At 43.7% G+C, this 21728-nt stretch overlaps 1 protein-coding gene across 12 annotated transcripts in view; it reads left to right on the top strand.

Annotated features, from left to right (window-relative positions):
- The window catches only part of Atpalpha (sodium/potassium-transporting ATPase subunit alpha), a 72074-nt gene that overhangs the window by 40607 nt on the left and 9739 nt on the right, over positions 1 to 21728 (top strand). For 3 of the 12 annotated variants that reach the window (XM_067348508.1, XM_067348510.1, XM_067348512.1), the window contains exons 2-8: positions 8154 to 8234; positions 9316 to 9441; positions 10019 to 11419; positions 11502 to 11826; positions 12426 to 12662; positions 12847 to 13148; positions 19263 to 19357. In XM_067348508.1, the coding sequence (XP_067204609.1) occupies positions 8154 to 8234; positions 9316 to 9441; positions 10019 to 11419; positions 11502 to 11826; positions 12426 to 12662; positions 12847 to 13148; positions 19263 to 19357 (2567 nt within the window). Of the gene's footprint in view, positions 1 to 8150; positions 8235 to 9315; positions 9442 to 10018; positions 11420 to 11501; positions 11827 to 12425; positions 12663 to 12846; positions 13149 to 14097; positions 14193 to 17978; positions 18123 to 19262; positions 19358 to 21728 lie in introns of those variants that run through there. The other 9 variants (XM_012373503.2, XM_067348509.1, XM_067348511.1 and 6 more) reach the window with 5 other exon arrangements.

Here is a 21728-nt window from a genome sequence, read left to right as displayed (position 1 = left end):
AGATACTTCCTTTTTTAACGTTAAACAAACGTACGTCTACAGCTGATTCTTTATTAATTGTGCGTTCGCCGCGCTGCCTGCACAAAAGTTGACGATTTAATCGCTTATTTTACTTTGCTTCTATGTAATTAAAAAAAAATTTTTTTTTAAAGATTTTATCTTTTATAATTATACATCTATAAAGATTTGTTATTTTTAGTGATTACGTATAATTATAAAAAACAATTTACAGTCTTGTAATTGCGAAATTTTGTAAAATCTACATCAGTACACTGGCATTACACACACAGTGGCATTTTAAATTTATTTTAATAATCTCTCTCTTCTAAAAAGTTCTCTGTTACTCTTCCAAACAGTCAATTATTGTTTTTTCCTTTTCTAAATTCTACACGGTTTTGCAAAATATTTTAGTTGCGGAAATATACCGTGAATTATAAACAGGGTTTATTGTTTAACTACGTGTGGAAATATTATGTCGATCAGGAACCTCGAGTGAGTTTATTTGCAGAAATTTTTAGAGTTTGTTGATTATCATTAAACAGCGCCGAGTGCGCTTATGTACACACGATAATCTCCTCGATTTCAAAACTGTTTTAAGCCTCTTCCGTGAGAATCCACTTCAAGTCTTCTTTCGCAATCCGCTGGGAAATTCTAACCATGCCCCTAATGAGCGCACGCGATCGCAACGACATTTGATCGATAAAACGCACTCCAAGGAGTCACGCGATTCAATTTCTTCAAGGTAAACGTCGGCTAACTTTTTGCAAATATTAATCGAGAGATTAGCCGGTGTCTCGCGGGTATTTTTGATTCGACGGCGTTAAATTGAGTTAAAGCAACAAAGATGACACGTGGTCGAGCCGGAAGCTGTAAGTTTTAAACTTAATTTACTTTAAATTATGGCTTGGAGAATCAATTAGTTTTTGCGTAACGCCGTCCAATTGCGTGATTTTAATTCCCAGGCGTTTTATTTTTTTAAATTACTCGCAACTCACTTTGAAATATTAAATCTCACATAGGGAAAACAAATAAATAAACACGATAGATAGCTGTATGAAGAAAATCTGTTTCGAGACTCTTCAATGTACAAACATTTGCAGAAAAAATATAAAGTAAAGAAGAGCGGTTGAAACTGAAATTCATTCCGGACTTTAACATATTTGCGGCAGGCACAGAAATATAGAATTTTCAGTTCGGCAATGAGAGAAGCGCATTCTGTTCTAGTTTAAACAATTCTTGTTGTGTAAATTTATTTTTCACAAATCCATGGTTCTCTATAAAATAGATAAATATGAATAATTTATATCCAAATACATTATTTATATCCTTTTTCGCATCTGAATTCAATGGAGCGTACCGCTGGTACACGACATCGCGAATTCGTTAACCGATATTATCGAATTCTGGAGATGAATCGAATATTTTTTATCCTCCAGATTGAAGGCAAACGTTATCGCCCAAAATCCTGTTGGATCGAGCGAACCCTGCGAGTACGCTTTCTCTGTCTTCCGGGAGCTCGACGAAATGCTGGCGAATCAGCGCGAGATGTAGCACGAGACGAGAAAAATCGCCTTGCGTCCGACTAGGGAGAGGCATGTTCGATGCACACAGGGGGCACGTAGCGTGGTCGAGTTAAATGACCAATCTCTCCCTCTTGACCCAATTCGTAAAACGTCCTGTGCCACGCACTGTGTGTGACGTCACAGATCTCTCTCTCTCTCTCTCTCTCTTTCTCTCTCTCTTCGCTCTCGCGACAGTTGCGAGAGTGAGTAATGCGTGAGGAGGGTACGTGCAAGGCCAGTCAGTCAGCCAGCCAGCCAGCCAGCCAGTCAGCTAGCTAGCCAGCCAGCCAGCCAGCTAGCTAGCTAGCTCGCTGCACGGCAACGTGGTGTTCGCGTTCTGCAAGTACGACGGCGGTGGCCGAATATCGACCTGGCTGACAAATGGCTCGTCCATGCCGTGTCTATGGAAGACATTGGAACATTCGCTCAGCAAACCGTTGGCAAGCTGTTATGTGGACACGCAAACAAATGCGGTTCTCGCTGATGAGCAGAAGTCAGGATTCGAAAATCGCCCCTAATTTATTTCAATGCTCTTCAAGACTGATGAGCCTCGGTCGATTACCGGCTTTGTTTAATAATTCAAACACACACACACACACACACATCGTACGATGTAACGTACAGTTTATTGGCTCGATCGTATTAATCTCATTAACTTCGTTTCAAAGGCACAGTCTAATAGACCAGGAATTTTGATGCTTCGACATCGTGTCTCTCTCTCTCTCTCTCTCTCTCTCTCTCTCTCTCTCTCTCTCTCTCGATAAGGCAATCACGCATGAATATCTTTGGCGGACACAGTGTTCATAAAAGCGGCAAATTATGTGAAAGGCAAATCCGCCTCTTTAAAAGTAGATTATTACATCAACATTTTAATAAGATATTTATACATTAATATTTAAGCTAGAATCGCGACATCTATGTTGAAATAAATATTTAATTTCGTGTGCGATCTATACGGACGACCTTTTCACTTACAACTGATACGACGCTGATTATGTAAACGACGTTTTCCTGCCGCACGCGACAATATCTCGAAATTTTTCACGAGCCTATGTTATTCAGGATATATCGCGACCGCGACGCGAGCTGAATAATATCGATCAACAATAAAACGCGCTCTCTCGAGCGCGTGTGCCTTCCTCATAAATAATTTAGTCTTGCCCCTTTTACGAAATTGCCTCTGTCGCTGTCGTCGTAGGTGAAATGCCGCTCAATGTCGCACATGCTCGTTGTATTTTTCACCTTTGCCAGAAGACGAATGCGACCGTTCGCGCACCGGCGTGAGATTCAGCGGAGGGCAAGGTATTTGCCAAGCGCTATTTTTAAGTGTGTATTTCGCATTATAACATAAGCTTCTGAGAATCCGGCTTAGGCGTGTGCGTATATATAAATGTATCGATCAATATAATGCAAAAGCCTCGCGACTTACTTTCTTTCTGCACGATCCCTAAGATAGACATATTATCATTTATTAGGTTTTTATTGTATCTTAATTATATACATATTATATAACTGTCTGTCCGTGCCTTATTTCATTATAATAGAATGATTGCAAATGTGTATAAATTAACTTTTGTACTTTGATTATATACGTTTTTTAATTTAAAATTATAGCATTTTTTTATGTAATTAATTTACACACATTGCAATTATTCTATTATTAAATAAGACAGAGGGGAGACGATTTTTGCAAATAGCATATAATCATGATCTCCGTTATAATCGTAAAAATATTATAAAAGCGGTCTCGTAATCTCGTTTGAACATTTCATTAAATTCGCCGCATTTTTGCGATTTTCTATTAGGCTGTAAAATGTTTGGTAGAAACATATAATCTTGAGAATAACAAGTATTAGGAATTTTTCGCGCAACATTATCGAGAACGGATTAATATTTATCGCCTGTTATCCGCATTGAAAAAAATATCAGATGACAATTAAACAAGCTTGATAAGCATCAACCTGATTTGATAAAAGATTAGCCGAGCAATGCGATTCGTTGATTCGGATCATAAAACTCGAACGGGAACATATCGGGCATTAGCGCAATAAAGTCTGGTAATACATGATTACACAACACGTGACGAACGTTAACGAGATGAATCATTTATCATTCTCGGTGCGGAAGCATTAATGCTATTTTTTTTTCTCTTCCAACTATTCATTATCTATAAGTTTTATCCTTGTCCATATATTTATTCTCCCTCGATACCGGGTGTCGATATCGAGTATCGGCAATTGATCCCGTTGCGATTCAGACTATTCGGCCGATGTGGCGCCAAGCGGTAAAGAGAGACGATTCCGATTGCGTGTCTCCCGCGTCGCGCTCTATCGCACGAGTCGCAGCGTGTACCAATGTGCATATGATGCATGTTATTAAGTATACGTGCTCTGTGCGAAAACGAGAGACGGGACGAGACGAGACGCGATGGGCAGAGAGAGAGAGACAGAGAGAGAGAGAGAGAGAGAGAAAGAGAGAGAGAGAGAGAGAGAGAGGACGCGTATACAGCCGGTGGTGCCCTAGTTGGGTATTGATCCGTGACAGTGGGAGTCGCTCGTTAGAGGTGGCTAGGTCGTAGGTCGCATGCGCGTTTCCACCGATGATTCCGTGTCTCCATCATCGACCCGCGGCCCGAGAGAAATAGAGCCGAATCGGCGAGAAATGCCGGCGAGACGACGAGTTGAGGGATGGCAGAGGCGACGGGTCGAGTTGGAAGGAAATGGGGAAAGTAAAGCGAAACGTGGGAACGAAAGGGAGGGACTGATAGGGCTTGGATAGGTGCGAAATTATCATCCGGTTGCACCGCCCCCGAATGGTACGGTACCATCGCGGCGCCTGGTCTCTCTCAGCTGGCAAGTGCTTCGCAGATCACCCTTTAAATCGCATCGTGAATGCAAGGCTTGGCGTTCGAAATTCCCCAGAAATTTAAACGGCAGTGGAGGAGGATTTAAGGCCGCTGCAATATGGTGGTGAAATGGATTGCAATTGAGATTCGGGGAAAAGTACGGCTACGTGATGTAGAAAATAAAATGTTGAATTTCAAATCGGAAAGTAGGATCGCGGTGGAGGGATTGGTTGTATAAAAAAATGTGCATGATTGATGATAATTGCATCTTCCAGATGCATCTTGTTGTATTTTTATTCGCCCATCGCGAATTAAAAGCTTAAATAAATTACTCGGTCTATATAGAGGGCTTCGATGTGTTTTAAACCGGCACTGGCGACGACACGCGACGCCGACCTGCATGTGACGCCGACATCGCCGCGTCGTCGCGATTGCCGTCGACGCCGACGGCGACGTCGGCGCCGCGGCGCGATCGTTGAAAGTTAATCCTTAATGCCTTAAGTCAATGCCTCGATGCGGCTTCAAATGCGCTCGTGCGCTTGTTTCTTTTAATTAATTTTAAGAATTCATTTAAAATATCATTGTTTTTAATTAGAGGCACAAACGAGAGCACAGGCAAGATAAATAATTGTTTATCTTACTAACTAGATTTGAAAATAAAAAAAGAAATGTGAAATAAAAAAATAAAAAATTAATTAATATTACGTATATCTAAGTGTAATACAATTTTAACGTTTTTAAAGCACAGTGTAAAATTTATCGTTCAATTTTTAAAATAATGGATTAATCTTACGCGCAAAAATTGATGCAATTTATCAGCAAGTTGTTATTTTGTGTCGAAATACCGCAGGATATGTTAATCAATATAAAGCGCCAAAAATACAACTTGTTTCACATTAGAATTTAAGGAATGGAATCCACTCGTAAAAAATCTCTAAATTTTATCAAATAGGAGTCTTTGTGACGAAACAAGTGCTCGATTTTTGTTTCTATCGCTTGTCGTTCCATTTCAAAATATCAAAATATGTGATGAGAGAATGCGGAGCATGTCAAGAGTTTATAAACGCAATCTAATCGTCGAGGTCCGACACGCTTTCCTGCTCGCCGCCAAAGCTCGACTACTTCCGCTTTTAAGCGAGCCAGCCAGCTCTGTAACTCGACCCGTAAATGATACCGATCCGCGCAAATTTGCATAAGGTCGAAATCGCGTTCATCCTGCGCCTGCGAGGACGTACTAGTTCACATTTCTCGGTCCATATCGCGAACGAGAACATTTTTCGGTACGATGCCGATGCGATCCAATCTTCCAAAGATTCAACATCATTTGAAATGTTTTAAAAATTTAAATATTTTTAAATTAAATATTTCAAAATTAAAAATTAAGAAACTGATTTTCCTGTTCTACATTTTTTATATTTTTCTTATCAGTTTGGCGTGCATTTAAAACTTGAAGTAGAAAAGAATTATTCGATTTCTGAAAATTAATCTCTACAGCAAAGAAAGGTAAATTAATGTTGATTTTAAAGTGAAGAATCGTTTTTAGATTCGAGTATATAAGATGTGTCGGGGAAGTTTCTTATTTACTTATCGTGAATCGGCGCGAGTCTCTCGCGCAGCGCGAACGCAAACGCGGGCAGACGTGCCGTCGTACGTACGCGTACAATCAGCCGAGGTGCGTATGTGACGAATTGCGTAATCGTGCTTCCTCAATGACGACGTGAGCGAGCGACGAGATGGGCCAGTGGTAATGATACCTGCGAAATTGATCGTTTACATATACGAGCCGGCGGCGACGGCGGTCGCGAATCGGACGGCGCGCACAGACACGTAACGCGCAGAGCCAGAGTTACGTTCTCTCTTTTCATTTTTCACGATCTCGTAACCGCCGATTCGCCGACGCGGCGGTCGTTTTATCTAATCGACCGCATAACGAGCCACCGTGACAGAATTAATGAGCGCGCGCAGCAATTGCAACTCGTGGCAAAGCGCGCTGTCCGCGTTGTCAAATGAGTCTCGCGTTTCGTCGGTTATTCCATCCGGTACGTGAGAATATTGTCATTCTTTTACAGCCGGCGTTAACGTCGGTATATCTCCGTGTAAAAAAAAGAACTGTATGCGCTGGTAAATGCGTTCACTTTATATTTTAGGAATACTTGAGACCGCCGCGAAATAGCGGCGTGTGTAACGCGAGACGATAATACAATTTCGCCAACACTTCGAAGTCAGCACGGATGCGAGTCAGATTACTTGCTTACTGTTTATATTTTAGAAGTACAAAAATATATCTCTTTTTCCACTAATATTAACGTTGAAAAGACACTTCTCGTTATTTGTCTTGCGTTTCACCGGTCTCATAAATGCGCACGTTACGAGACAATTTTTAGAACTGACGCGAAATCTTGCAAAAATAGAAAATTGAGGCTGCAGAAGCTTGAAAAGCTCGCAAATGTATTCCGCAAAGAAATTCACACGTATTATATAACAGAATAATTGACTGTCGCGCAGCAATTTTCCACCCGTTTTTTTTTCTTCTTATATTCAAAGAAAGCGAAATAACCCCGAGATTTGTAGAACTTCGTCCGCGCGAAGACCGCATGGGTAAGGTTTCGCCGCTAATCGCGATCGGCGACGGGGAGCGCGAGGGAGAGGGCGAAGTACGGCGCGTCGCGTGGGTTCTCGTAATCGCGATTACGGGATACCATTGAGCATCGGGCATAGTGGAGTGTGTGACGGGGAGTGTGCGTGCACTACCGGAAGCGGTCGTTATCCGAACGCGGTCGCGCCGAGGTCGCTCTTGAAAATCGGGCCTCTGCTCCACGCATCGCGGATGTATCTCTCTCTCTTTCAGCGCGACGTCACGTGTCGAATGCGCGCCGGCCACGTGTCTCTCTCGCTCGTTCTCTCTCTCTCTCTCTCTTTCTCTGTCTCTCGTGAGAAGGTCGCAATTGCGCCCGCTACGACCGCGCGCGCTCTGTGGGAAAACTGGTCCATTCGGATGGCGCGCACCCGCGACATCGCACTGATCTATTTTCACAGTGACGCGTCTCTCGAAAATTCGGAGTAAAAAAAACCGGGAAGCTTTTGTATGAAACCGCAAATATTCGTTTGACTCTAAAAATGCAGTCCCCTGATGTCCGGCAGCATTCGCAGGAAGCGTTTTATCCGCGCGAGATCGTCGCGTGCAGATACACGTATCGCGCGCCGAGCTTTTATTATTTTACTTTATGTATTTATTCTCCATTTTCATTCATTCGTTCATTGAGCAGAATGCGAGATATTATTCGTCACTTATCTTCTTACGTTTCATTGATCCCGCAAACTCGCGCTGCGAGGATCAACTTCCAGACTGCTGAGCGCGGAATTTTGGGTCGCAGGGGGCGGGATCGAAGCCGTAGAAACTCACAAACTGATAAATCTACTCTACCGAACTTCACACACCACCGAATTCACAAATTAAAATATACGGAATGGAGTGATTATGTCACACAGCATTTCCCTCGTTTTTTTTTTTTTTTTTTTATTGGCTCGCTTATGTTTGGAGAAATATCAGTCAATCCTCGACATTTGTACATCAAAACAAAAGATAACACAAGCTCGCCCCGCTCATGAATCATTATTATTTTCACAGCCATAATTTCGCCATTTATACATGCGTATGTTTTTTATTTCGATCGTTTGTAAAATTTTGTTACAACACCCGCATGGTTTATTCATGATTTTTTTTATCGCCCATTTTTTTCCAGCAGCATGGCCGCTCAGACTCATACAGGGTCGCCACGTTACCCAACATTCGCGACGACAACAAAACTGCAGATGGGATGTACAAGGTATACAGACGCGGACGCTTAAGTCCGCGCGAAAATTCTACGTAAATTAACACTTCCGGGTTTGGTACGCTTCTTCTTTGACCGGCGGATGGGACAAGCTCTCTGTTCTATCTTTCTGTCTCTTTCTCCTTTCCTCTCTCTCTCTCTCTCTCTCTCTCTTGATTCTATTTTCTGCTCTTTTCCGCTGATCTCCGTGATTCTATCATTTCTTCACGATGACGTCTATTGTCGTAACGCTTCTCTTCATTTATTACGCTTAGACAGGAATTTCCCCGAAGGAGATTCTCTTTTCTTCTACTATCGCCTCGGGATCTCTTCGGCTGTTCTTCGCGATCTTCGGTATCGACACTAGAAATCCGTGATCACCTTAACGCATGCTGAAAAAAACTCTTGCTTGATCGCGATTCGCAAGTCTTTGATTGAGATAGCGCTGTAATCACACCGCGATCCGCGAGAATTGGCGTGGAAGCGTCACGTTCTCGTAAGAAAGCGATCTCGTGTGCTCCGTTTGATAGCGATGGCGTAAGATGAGATAAAATTGCATCAAATCACGTAATAAAAGATAAAGATCCACTTGAATTCCACGAGGAATAATCTACAAATTTGATGTAGCTTCGCCGCGCGCGCGCGCTCGCTCGCTCGCTGGATCTTGGTTACTCATCAATTATTTTCGCTGACGTCGCATGACTCCGAAACATTCCTCTCATTCTAGTGCAATCCTGTCTCATCTTACGGCATATGGTATATCATTACAGCTCTCGGTTCACCTCGTCTCTCGATATCGTTGCAATCGATCTCTTCTACCACGAGGTTCTCTCTTTCGCTGTTTCTGTCGCTCGCCGCTGGACTTGTGTCTCTCGCAATTCAACGCGGCTCGATAATCTTTTTTTGTTCCTCCGTCAGTTATCACGAATAGTAATTCCGATTGACACGTCTCATGATGGTGTAATCGCCTCGGGGCTTTATATTACAGCTGTATATTATGATTGTGTACGCAGCGTATGTTGATATGGTGAAGGTATTATCGGCAAAACAAGCTTCCTCGATAACGCCCTCTCTCTTTCTCTGTTCCCGTTAACAGTCGCGGCGGAAGAACCCAAAGCGGAAGGGGGACAACCTAGATGACCTGAAGCAGGAGTTGGACATTGACTTCCACAAAGTCTCACCCGAGGAACTGTATCAAAGATTTCAGACGCACCCCGAAAACGTAAGTAGCACCTCGTCGTAGGATAATAATTTGTTCTTCTGAGAAATTGATGGTAGCAGATTGTAGCGCATCGATCGACGTTAACGCGTTGAGTGCCGCGATATGTAGAAAAATATCACAGACTATAGTCTCCTTCTCGTAAAAATGGAATATAAAGAGCGAAAGGATGTTAAGATAGAAATTATTTAACAACACTGAATACTGTTACGAAAGTATCCTACTTTTCCTCACATTTCTGTCTAGACTCTCAGAAATAAAATACTCTTTCGAAATCTAAAAAAAAGGAAATAATAATAAAACCATTGGCAAAATTGCGGTGAGAAATTTATTTGCGCTTTTTACAATTGCGTTGTTTAAAAAATTCTCAAATTTGTAGTTTTAAATGTGTGTGTGTTTTAGATATTCCAAACTACAAAGAAAACTATTTTTATATTTCTACAAAAATTCTCAACAATCTCTCTTTGTGCTCTAGAATAAAATATTCTCTTAAATGAGCGATAAAAAAGTGTATATATATGTGTGTGTGTGTGTGTGTGTGAATACATTTATATGATACTAATGAAAGCGAAACTAACAGGGCCTCAGCCACGCGAAAGCGAAGGAGAATCTGGAGAGGGACGGGCCGAACGCCCTGACGCCACCGAAGCAGACTCCGGAATGGGTAAAGTTCTGCAAGAACCTATTCGGCGGCTTCGCCCTCCTACTGTGGATCGGCGCGATCCTCTGCTTCATCGCGTACTCAATCCAGGCGACGACCAGCGAGGACCCGAACGACGACAATCTCTTCCTGGGCATCGTCCTCGCGGCGGTCGTGATAGTGACGGGTATATTCTCGTACTACCAGGAGAGCAAGTCGAGCAAGATCATGGAGTCGTTCAAGAACATGGTGCCGCAATTCGCCACCGTGATCCGGGAGGGTGAGAAGCTCACCTTGCGGGCGGAGGACCTTGTGCTGGGCGATGTCGTCGACGTGAAGTTCGGCGACCGGATACCGGCCGACATCAGGATCATCGAGGCACGCGGATTCAAGGTGGACAACAGCTCGTTAACGGGCGAGTCCGAGCCCCAGTCAAGGTCGCCCGAGTTCACGAACGAGAACCCGCTCGAGACGAAGAATCTCGCATTCTTCTCGACAAACGCGGTGGAAGGCACGGCCAAGGGTGTGGTGATCTGCTGCGGCGATCAGACAGTGATGGGCAGGATTGCGGGTCTTGCGTCCGGCCTTGACACCGGCGAAACGCCGATCGCCAAGGAGATCCATCACTTTATACACCTCATTACTGGTGTCGCTGTCTTCCTCGGCGTCACATTTTTTATTATAGCCTTTATCCTTGGTTATCACTGGCTCGACGCCGTTATCTTCCTGATCGGTATTATCGTGGCTAACGTGCCGGAGGGTCTTCTCGCTACCGTGACCGTGTGCCTCACTCTCACCGCCAAGCGTATGGCCTCGAAGAACTGCCTGGTGAAGAATCTCGAGGCCGTGGAGACCCTGGGTTCGACCTCGACCATCTGCTCGGACAAGACGGGAACTCTCACGCAGAATCGTATGACGGTCGCGCACATGTGGTTCGACAATCAGATTATCGACGCCGACACGACGGAGGATCAGTCCGGCTTGCAGTACGACCGCACCAGTCCGGGCTTCAAGGCGCTGGCCAAGATCGCCACGCTGTGCAATCGCGCCGAGTTCAAGCCGGGCCAGGATGGCGAACCGATTCTGAAGCGGGAGGTGAACGGCGACGCCTCCGAGGCCGCGCTGCTTAAGTGCATGGAACTGGCGTTGGGCGACGTGATGGGTATCAGGAAGCGCAACAAGAAAGCCTGCGAGATTCCCTTTAATTCCACGAATAAATATCAGGTGTCTATACACGAATCGGACGATCCCAATGATCCCAGGCATCTGCTGGTGATGAAGGGCGCTCCCGAGAGGATTCTCGACAGGTGCTCGACCATATTTATCGGCGGCAAGGAGAAGGTAATTAATATCCATACTCATCCGTTCCACCCGGTTCCCTTGCTGTCTCTTGCATCTTTCAACATTTGTCGGGTGCTTTCAGGTTCTCGACGAGGAAATGAAGGAGGCGTTCAACAACGCGTACTTGGAATTGGGCGGGCTCGGCGAACGAGTGCTCGGCTTCTGTGATTTCATACTGCCGTCCGACAAGTTCCCGGTCGGCTTCAAGTTCAACTCCGACGATCCCAACTTCCCGGTCGACGGGCTCCGCTTTGTGGGCCTGATGTCTATGATCGATCCACCCCGGGCCGCCGTACCCGATGCGGTCGCCAAGTGCCGTTCCGCCGGCATCAAAGTCATCATGGTAACCGGTGACCACCCGATCACTGCCAAAGCCATTGCCAAATCCGTCGGCATCATCTCTGAAGGTACGCCTTTCGCGCGTTAGGCGCCCGCGTCCATCCGTATCGTATCGATGCGGACTTAATCGCGATAACAGCGCGCTATCGGATGACGTTCGAGATTAGATACGCGCTGTCGCGCATCTCCGAGACCTCGTTCGTCGATCTCGATTATGACGCCTTTATGAGTTTAATCTCTTAATGAGACGTAATTTTAGATAATAGGCTGCGCTTGAGATTTACGACGATCCTATTTACACACGGAACTTAAACCGGGGCGATTTTATTAGAGGATACGCCAAGTTCGCGTTGTGAAAAAGCGTTGCGCAATAGCGTGTTTAGCTTTCCGATTCGCCGCTGCATATATGTATATTTTCATGACCGTCACTCGCTTTTTAACAATTTGTACGACATAAGCACAATGTAACGTGTTTGGAATTTGTAAACAAAATTAAACTAACAATACACACTTCTCTAATATTATTGCACAAAAGTGATCATCAATAGCTGCTTCGTTAATTCGTTAGAGAAGTCTATCTAAAACTTCAGGCGGCATTGGGTAGCTTTCCGTTCACGATCTAGCTGCTAATGCAATTTTATTAACGCTATTGTCACGTTCCCGACAGGTAACGAGACCGTTGAGGACATTGCGCAACGGTTGAATATCCCGGTGTCCGAAGTAAATCCTCGCGAGGCTAAAGCCGCGGTCATCCACGGAACCGAACTCAGGGAACTGAACTCCGATCAATTGGACGAGATTCTCAGGTACCACACCGAAATTGTGTTCGCCCGTACCTCGCCTCAGCAGAAGCTCATCATCGTCGAAGGCTGCCAGCGAATGGGTGCGATTGTCGCTGTGACTGGTAAGTTGTTTGAGGAAGAAGTTGTAACTCGGATGTTCCAGCAGCGAAGAAACCATTCAATTGGTGTTAAAATCCATTTGAAATTTTCCTCACTGAATTTAACGCGCGAATGAATGTCCGAATTATAATATTATAATTATTCAAGAGTGTTTCGTTGAGCGTTTACCCGATCGATTTATTCCAGGCGACGGTGTGAACGACTCGCCCGCTCTGAAGAAGGCCGACATTGGTGTCGCCATGGGTATCGCCGGTTCGGACGTCTCCAAGCAAGCAGCCGACATGATTCTGCTCGACGATAACTTTGCCTCGATCGTGACAGGCGTGGAGGAGGGTCGTCTGATCTTCGATAACCTGAAGAAATCTATCGCTTACACCCTCACCTCGAACATACCCGAGATCTCGCCTTTCCTGGCGTTCATTCTCTGCGATATCCCTCTGCCGCTGGGCACCGTCACCATCCTCTGTATTGATCTTGGAACCGACATGGTGAGTGGCGAAACGTCGTGTGGAAAAACGAATGGATCGAATCGAATGACGACTTTTCGAAGAGATCGCTCGCGTCTCTCGCGGAAGGCTCTCTTCCAAAGTCGCCACTCGATTCTCTGGCTAATGGAATTATTTCAGCGCCGTCCGTTATGACGTAATTGTACAGTCGCGAAGGCACAGCTGTTTCTCAAAGATATTCGGTAGCCTCTGACATTTATATTGATAGGTACCGGCGTGACATTATCAGAAATGGTGGACCCGATACCAGGACCGCGTGACGCGAATCGATAGTTGCTGGAAAACGCGCCCGACAATATCTCTTTTCTTTATAGATAGCATTTGAAGCAGGCAGAACGATGCAATTGATGGCCAGCAGCTGGTGCTCGTCGATTTAATATCTTTAATATTTTTATTTTCTTTTAGATAAATTGCTTGGGCGTTTAAACCGAGCGGGAAACACGAGCATATTCCGGATAAATTATCTTGCAGGAATTTTTAATTAAAAGTTGACGATATGCGTTGTAATATAATCAATTTATATCTGGTTAGGAGTTTATCGTCAACGAGCGATTAAGGATTAATATTTCTTTTCAGGAACTTTATCTCTGAGAAGATCCGCTTACTGTTTATCCGCGAGTCTCCTCTGAACTCCTTTATCTCCCAGAATCAGTTTCTTAAACGATTTAGTTTGTTTATTTTTCAGTTGATTATCTTTTGTTTATTTTCTATGCTTCATCGTGTGTAAGAATGCCGTCGGTGTCGAGCCAATTGTTTGTAATATCAATTTCTTGAGATGGATTTGGTGCCAAGATTATGACACAGAAGACTAATAGTTTCAAATTAGACGGTGTACCGACACGTCGGCATTCTTACTCCAACATCATCGGAAGACATACTCGTTATCTAATTGTTGGCGTTGTTACTGAGCTCTTTGATAATGTGACGTCAGGTACCCGCCATCTCGCTTGCCTACGAGGAGGCGGAGAGCGATATTATGAAGCGACAACCACGAAACCCCTTCACTGACAAGCTAGTTAACGAAAGGTAACACATCAACAACATACAACGAATATTGACAAGCTACGTCAGATTTTTATGGTTGGAAAGAGAGTTATCGGTGATGATATATTGTATTTTCGAAATCTCCGTCCGATTAACGAGCCAAATTTAGAATATTTTATTATCTTCCAAAATACCGAGAGAGAAGAACTTCGCTAATCCTTTCGTGAAAGCGCGATCTGCGAAAAATATTTCTTTCAACATTTTCAGAAAATCGGGCGGAGCTTCGAGAATTCGATCACACGGCGATCGCTCTCTCACTCTATTGGCTACATACTTCCTCTTTATTTCTATGGTGACTTGAGTAGCTAGTTCGTTCTATCTTCTATTATGCGACATAAAAGTTTGACGCGGAGAGACGACACGCATATATCTCAATTCACGCCTCTTTCTTTGGTTGCTCGTCGTTCGATATCTACATACGACAGGAACTGCGAACTACGATGACTACGATTCGCGGGCAAATTGATCCCTCGCGTGTAAATGTGCCTTTCTCCAGTATATAATATTTACGCGATCGAGACGTGAATTCTGTCGAGCAATATTTTAATCGTCACGAGTATCCTCGCAAGCGGTACGGAAGCTTCTTTTCTCCCGCTTCTCCTCCCTTCTTTCGAATTACGACTTGAATCGCCTTCGTCAAGGCCATTTCATATACAGTTCACGCGATGTGGGGATTAATTTGCCAAGCCTATCGCTCGAGTTGTCGGGTCGGACACGCTAGGACAAAACGTGGATAAGGTAACAACGGGAACATGGTGCACGCAGATGCAACGCTCTCCAGGGTGTTTGGTCGCTGGGACACGCGAGCTTTGTTTCCGATCTTCTCTTTATTCGTATCCTACACCTCGCTCTAACAATAAGCTGGATTAAATGCCATTCAGCGATGCTTGCTCGTCCGTGTTTTGTCGTCGCGTGCTTTTTTTTTCGCGGAATAATTCAATCAATCAAAATGATGATCAATCCGCACTTTAACGAGCAAAATTGAGTAACGGAAACGGAAATGATGTAGTCGTTGAATCATTTCCAAAATTCGATGCTCAAATCTTTTTCCTACGTCACTTTCGTATGACACACTTCTTTTTATATATTTTTTTTTCATCGTCGCGAGAGAAGGAAGACGATCGAACTACGTGACGGGCAATCGCGAACTCTTTTTTTCCTTTTCGAAGAATTTTCTCTTCCTTTTATATAACGGTCACAGGCGCTTCCGTCACGATGATTCCCGATCGTATTAGTGTTGTTTCATTACGCCGAAGGTAAGCCAACTCTCAATTCTAAAGCCTATAAATCTCTCTCTCTCTCTCTCTCTCTCTTTATATATATTACATATAAATCTATTATCTCTAGTTTTTTTTTTTTTTTTTTTTCTTTATTTATATTCTCCTTGAGCTCAATTTCCCCCCGTTGTTGTTTATAATTCCTCGCTGCAGTCGTCGTCCATCGTGATCTGCCCCCGCTGGCTTGAGGTTTATATGGGTCGCCGAGACATATCCACGGGACGTAGACAAGCGCCGTTGTGACAACTCGCATGATCGTCCCTTTCAGCGTCCCACCTGTCCCGCCTCTCCCCGCCGAATCGGAACGGCCTTTCTTTTCTTATCTGCCATTCTTGTTCCGTTCTCCATCTACTTTTTCCTTCGCGTGCGTGCACGCGCTCTGTTATTTGCGAACGCATCTCTCTCTCTTTTCCGTCACTCTTTTTCTCTCTCTCTCTCTCTCTCTCTCTCTTCCTTCCTCTTCGGTTACACTTTATCTCTATATTCTTTCTCTCATGCCATCCTTCGTCGCGTCCTATCGCTATATGAATTTATGAGCCTTCCCTCCCCCCCCCCCCTTGAATCGTGACGCAAGTATCGTGAATGCAAGGGACACTTGTATACTGTGTTGTGAATATATTGTGTGATGTTTATCGTAAATGTGCAACTCGACTGTTATTCACTTGTTCGTTATATACCTTTGCGAATCTCTGCGTCGTCGTCAGTACGGAAGATACGAACGATAAGAAAGAGTTTCGCACGTTCCAGAAGCCCAAAGTGTGCTCTTGTAGAGTAAACGGTAGTATTCTGTCTTTCTCTCTCTCTCTCTCTCTCTTCGTATTTAAGTAGAATAGCGTTGCAATAGAATAGAATCGTCATCCGTACGTCGGTTTGCATATGAAATGTGACTCTTTCCTTTTTCCTTTTCTTTTTTTAACCTCTCTTTCTTTTCTCCGTTTTTTTTTTTTTTTTCTGTACCTCTCTATCTGTCTGTCTATCTAATCTACCAACCATTGTTCCTGGCTGCCTCTATCGCCTCGGGCCAGGTTTTTATTGTCGCTGCGCCTCGCTCAGGGAAACGAAATTCTTTTCAACTTGGAATTGGCTCGTGCATCGTGGCTTTGGCGAATCCATCCGACCCAGTCCACCGCGCCGGTGTAAATAAAAAAAAAAAAAAAAAAAAAAAGGGCGAGATCGTTGCGCGCGCGCCCGAAAAATTTGCGGGGCCACAGACGACCGTCGAAGACTCTTGTCCGTAGGAGCGCTTTTGTTCAGCGATTTATTTATGTATTTGTTATTCCCGTCCAAGTGCCGTGTTAGACATAGAAACCTTAACGATCTCACACAGCGGAGAAGCTACGCAACACAGCTAGTGACTGATTGAATCGATGGATGCAGAACGGCGGGGTTTGTCGTGTGACTTGCACATCTGGGTGACGCGCATTGCATATTATTTTTTCTCTCCTCTCTCTCTCTCTCTCTTTCTCTCTCTCTCTCTCTCTCTCTCTCTCTCACTCTCTCTTTTTTCCTTCGTAGAGTTTGCCAGATTTTTTCTTGGACGAGAGAAAGCTATGCATTAGAGTCTGCATCAAGCGATTCATTTTCTTCCTCTCTCATTCGTCGATTGAGCAACGATCGTTCTTAGCCATTTTGTAATTTCTGCGAAGAGCAAGTTTCGTCGACCAAGATTGCTTGGGCGGGGGGAGGCGGAAAATAGGGAACGAAGACACACGCTTTTCCGGGCGCAATTGCGAAGCGTCGCTTCACGGGGAAACTAACAACATGTCTCGCATTGACGTCGACGAAACTTAAGTCTTAAGTCAGCTAGTTAAATTCTAATTTGACCTTACACATATATCGCACTCCTGGAAGAACATTACCGCAAATCAGAAAGCCGAGATGTCGCCGAGAGAAATAAGAGAGACAACGCAAACGAGATCTCTTAGGGTAGTTCAGCAGCATGTCACACTTCTTCGCCTAATACTTTTCAATCTACTTTCACTTAGATCCGAAAGAGATTTTCACCCGATGTAGTCTCGCAGTTGCGAAAGCGAGAGAGCTGCAGAAAAGCCTGCGCATCTTTTTGAGTTGTGGCGGCCTTCTTGCGGGAGTAGCATATATTATGTATATAGACATGTATATAAATATATATATATATATATATATATATATTTATATTGATCTTTGATGCTCAGTAATTATCATCATTACTCTTGTCCTCGTCTTACTTACATTAGTCTGATTATTATCATTATTATTATTACAACCACCAAGCCAGCATCTCGTTACTTATAGTTACTGAATTTTTACTGCCATTACTGTTTTATCTATTGTAATCACAGCTGCCGCGCTGCTACTATTACCTCTATATTACTACTATTACTATTACTTACTATTTACTATACTGTTTGTTACTCGCCACCATATATCACCGCCAAAAAACGAGAAAGAACACTCTTGTACATTTTTGAGCGTCATGAAACTTTTTCTTGCAGTTTTTTATTCTTTACAGTCCTCTCACGTTTTATTCTGTAATGCGCTGCCTACTGCCGCTGCCTTCTACCCACTCTGCGACTGGCAACTTTCTAATGGGCGCTGAAAACTGACTGATTTTTACATAGGCGAAAAAAAAAAAATAAAACAATTGCTAAACGAGGGTTTAAACGAGGCGGGGTTTTTTTCATATGCATATATTAATCGGAAGAGCGTGTTGGCAAAATTGCCGTGGCGGCCCCCCTTGTGCGCGATCGCGACTTCTTTTGAAAATCATGCTACATGACTCGTTGACGTAATGATGTGCCTTTCGCGAGGATACGACCGCGCGCATCAGGGGGTTGCGCCACAACGTTAACGAAAAACGGATGCTTGAGATCGTAGTGCACGAAAGAGATGGGATCTTTCTCACCCGCGTCTCAGAAGTGTTCGACAACGCGCAAATTCATCTCGTTTAATTCGGCTTTGTGATGATACTAGAGTCCCGAAAAGCCTTTGCTTGGTCCTGCAGAACTTTTTTAATCAAAATTGAATTTAAAATTGACGGACGCGAAGTTGTTGTAACGTCCGACACACTCTGATCCTCCCGAGCGCCGCTCGAGGACGAAAATTGATCGAATCGAGATTGCGAGAGGCGGTGGTAAAAAAAAAAAAAAATTGGAGAATCGCAGCAAGAGGACGTCGGAGTGGAAAAAGGAGGTTTCACGTTCTACGCGTGCTAATGATCTTTGATGACCTTTTTTCACCCGCTTCAGATACGGCACAAGCGATTTCCCTCTTTCGCCGGGCGCCGATTCTGGTTACCGTCTGTCCAAACGCAGCGCTACATCCAACGCACAGATTTACACCCGCCAAGTGCTCGGCTATCGTATTCCAAGGTCTCTCCTTGCTACACCTCGATCGCCACTTTTTTCCGCCACAATTTTCTAACTCAATATTTTACGGCACTGTTTTTTCTTAACGCAATTGTAACGCAGAAACCGAAATCCGTTTTTGATACAGGCTGCGTTTAGGACAGCCTCCATGCGAGGATTCGAAAGAATCGCGCGAGGAGGCGATCGCGCCGGCCGCCACTCCTCGTCCGACATCTTGCCGATGCGTCCGAAAACGCTGAATTGAAACTTGTGCGATCTCCAAGAAGTCTCTTGTCTCTTTCGCTCGCACTGCGCGTACACGCACCATCCTTCGCGCGAGAGAGAGTGTGTGTACTTGAAATTACCATTGTACCTCTTGCATATAACATCTTTGTAATGCGGTGGGGCGGGGTAGTTAGTACACTTTTCTAATCAATGGTGGATGGCAGGTGCCGGCCATCTCGCTAGCCTACGAGGCACCGGAGTCGGACATTATGAAACGGCAGCCACGCGATCCTTACAGAGACAATCTTGTCAACCGAAGGTGGGTCTTCCAATTACCCACCTAACGAAAAAAGAAACCAACAAGAAACCTATATAGCGAAACCCACTGCACTCACATTCCGTACCGAGAACCAAGTCACATACACGTTTCTCACTCCACCATTGTCGCATCCACACTTACCTCACACACACACACACATATACGCGCGTATACTTTCACATCACACAGATACGCCCGTCAGAGCAGATCAAACGTGATTAATCCTTCGTTTGGCGAATAGAGACTCGAAGTAACAACCGGAAACGCAAATTCGATTCCGGATGCATGCGCGAGCGTTAATGCTGCCTGACACTAACGATCTGAGATTTTAGGTTAGAAGAAAGGCTTAGTAGAATGTCAAACTAAGGGTTAATCAATCGTGATTGTGCGGCAATGAAATAATACTGTTTTGTTAGAAGGATAAAATCCGTCTTAAGAATAATAAGCACATATGATGTACTTTCTTTGCAACGCTTGACTGTTCTGATGATGTTTAATCTCACATATACATACACCGGAATGTGTACTCACCGGGGAGAATCTCATTAAACTAAGAAACTCTTAAGAAATTCGGTTAGAATTCCGGAATTTTGTTAAAAGTGTTGAATTTCTCGACTTTGCTTTTATATTGTTTCGATCAATCGATTAGCCACTTATTTTTACATTTTTCAATTTTTAATATTTGAATGGTTTTGAAACCTCTTTCTTCGCGAATATGAGCAGCAAATACTAAGAAACTTTGTACTACGTATAATTTTATTTCAAATTTATGTGTACTTTTACCTTTTCATCTAAATTGCCTGAAAAATGAAGAGATTTTTTTCCCCCCCAAGGTCGAGTAGACATCCCATACACACACAATGAATGTGTTCTGTGAGTCGAGTTGGGAGCAGCCAGCCGTCCCAGGCTTGTCCGCACGTGCTCCAAATGATGCAGCAATAACTATTCTGGGACAGCTGTTGCGCGATCCCAACTTTGACCGCAATGTGTACACACGACAACACCTAATACACACCGTAACAGTACAAAACAGAGTGTCTACTGTCTCTGAGTCGCGGTATATCATTATCTTCTCTATTTTTCACGAAGCATTTAATTTCAGCGTGACATCGCATGCGCCTTAGTCCGTAGAGGAGAATTAGAATCGAAAGGCGAGGCCGCTACACCTTCCAATATTATAATTTCCGATTGATTCAAATCCGGGGCGACTTAAGTCCAATCTGCACAAATTCGCGTTCGACCGAAAGTGCGTTTTGGATTTGAATTATAAAGTAGAAATCGGAGTAACATCGATTTCGGATTCGGAGGCATTTTCAGTCGAACAAGACTTATGAAAGTTGGGTCTAAGTCGGTTCGAATTGAACTTTAATCCGCTTCTTTCGAGATATTCAATTCAGTAAAACTTCTATCTCTTGAAGAGGCTTTATCATGAATCTTTTAGTAGACACTCTGCGCTGGTAGACAAACATCCGACTCTAGGAATCTAGTTTGACTAGCATAGAGCACAAGCAAGTTTTACCTTATAGAGGAAAGTTTCTTTTTTTTCCAGATGTTGAGAATGCCGAATGCTTATCTTTCTAGACACACTTAGCAAATCTTTCTCACTCAACCAATGACTAATACACGCTGCGATCTGATCGTTTGAGCTTGAATTATATATACATGTTACTCTTTTCTAGTCGTTGCACTAGGTGTATGCGCGCGAATCGCGGCCGAACTCCAGTCGGAACGCCGGAAATTTCATCAGTGCCGCTGTCAATAGTTGATCACTCGGTTGTCCCGGATATCACAGTCGAAATCCGGGAAAGGCTGGTGATATCCGAAATAACTGGGGTATGGAAAATCTGTTCCACATCGACAGCATCGATCCTTAGTCTACCGGCTGTCCGTCGTAATGAATCTATTTCCGGAAACGCTGTTTATTTTTTAAAGTCGAATATAGAGAATTTTTTTTTTTTTTTTAATTTTTTTTTGTAAGATGAGAGTAAAAAATTTACTTTGCGATTTAGAGTACGTCGGGGATAAAATATAATCATCTGTGATGAGTGAAATGTCATAGAATTGGACGATTCTATTTTTATAAGACAACGGTGAATGAAAATTTGATGAAAGCACGCACATCATATTGTTGATTTCGAGATAACGCTGGCTAAAAGTAATTCATGATATTACGCGATATCTGAACGTTATCTCAAAGTTAACGAACAAGATAACGAATATAAATTGTACTTTCCTTCAATTTCCAATTCTTTCAGCGCGTCTTATAAAAATAGAAAGTTATCCAATTTTACAGTATTTTATTTATCAAAAATATTTGACTTATATTTCACCCTGCATAAATCCTGTGAAAAATGACATTTCCAAAGATGCG

Source organism: Linepithema humile, chromosome 2 (genome assembly GCF_040581485.1).
Source record: "Linepithema humile isolate Giens D197 chromosome 2, Lhum_UNIL_v1.0, whole genome shotgun sequence".
NCBI classification, from domain to species: domain Eukaryota; kingdom Metazoa; phylum Arthropoda; class Insecta; order Hymenoptera; family Formicidae; genus Linepithema; species Linepithema humile.
Note: the sequence above shows the minus strand (reverse complement) of the source record. Positions and strands in the feature narration are given on the sequence as shown.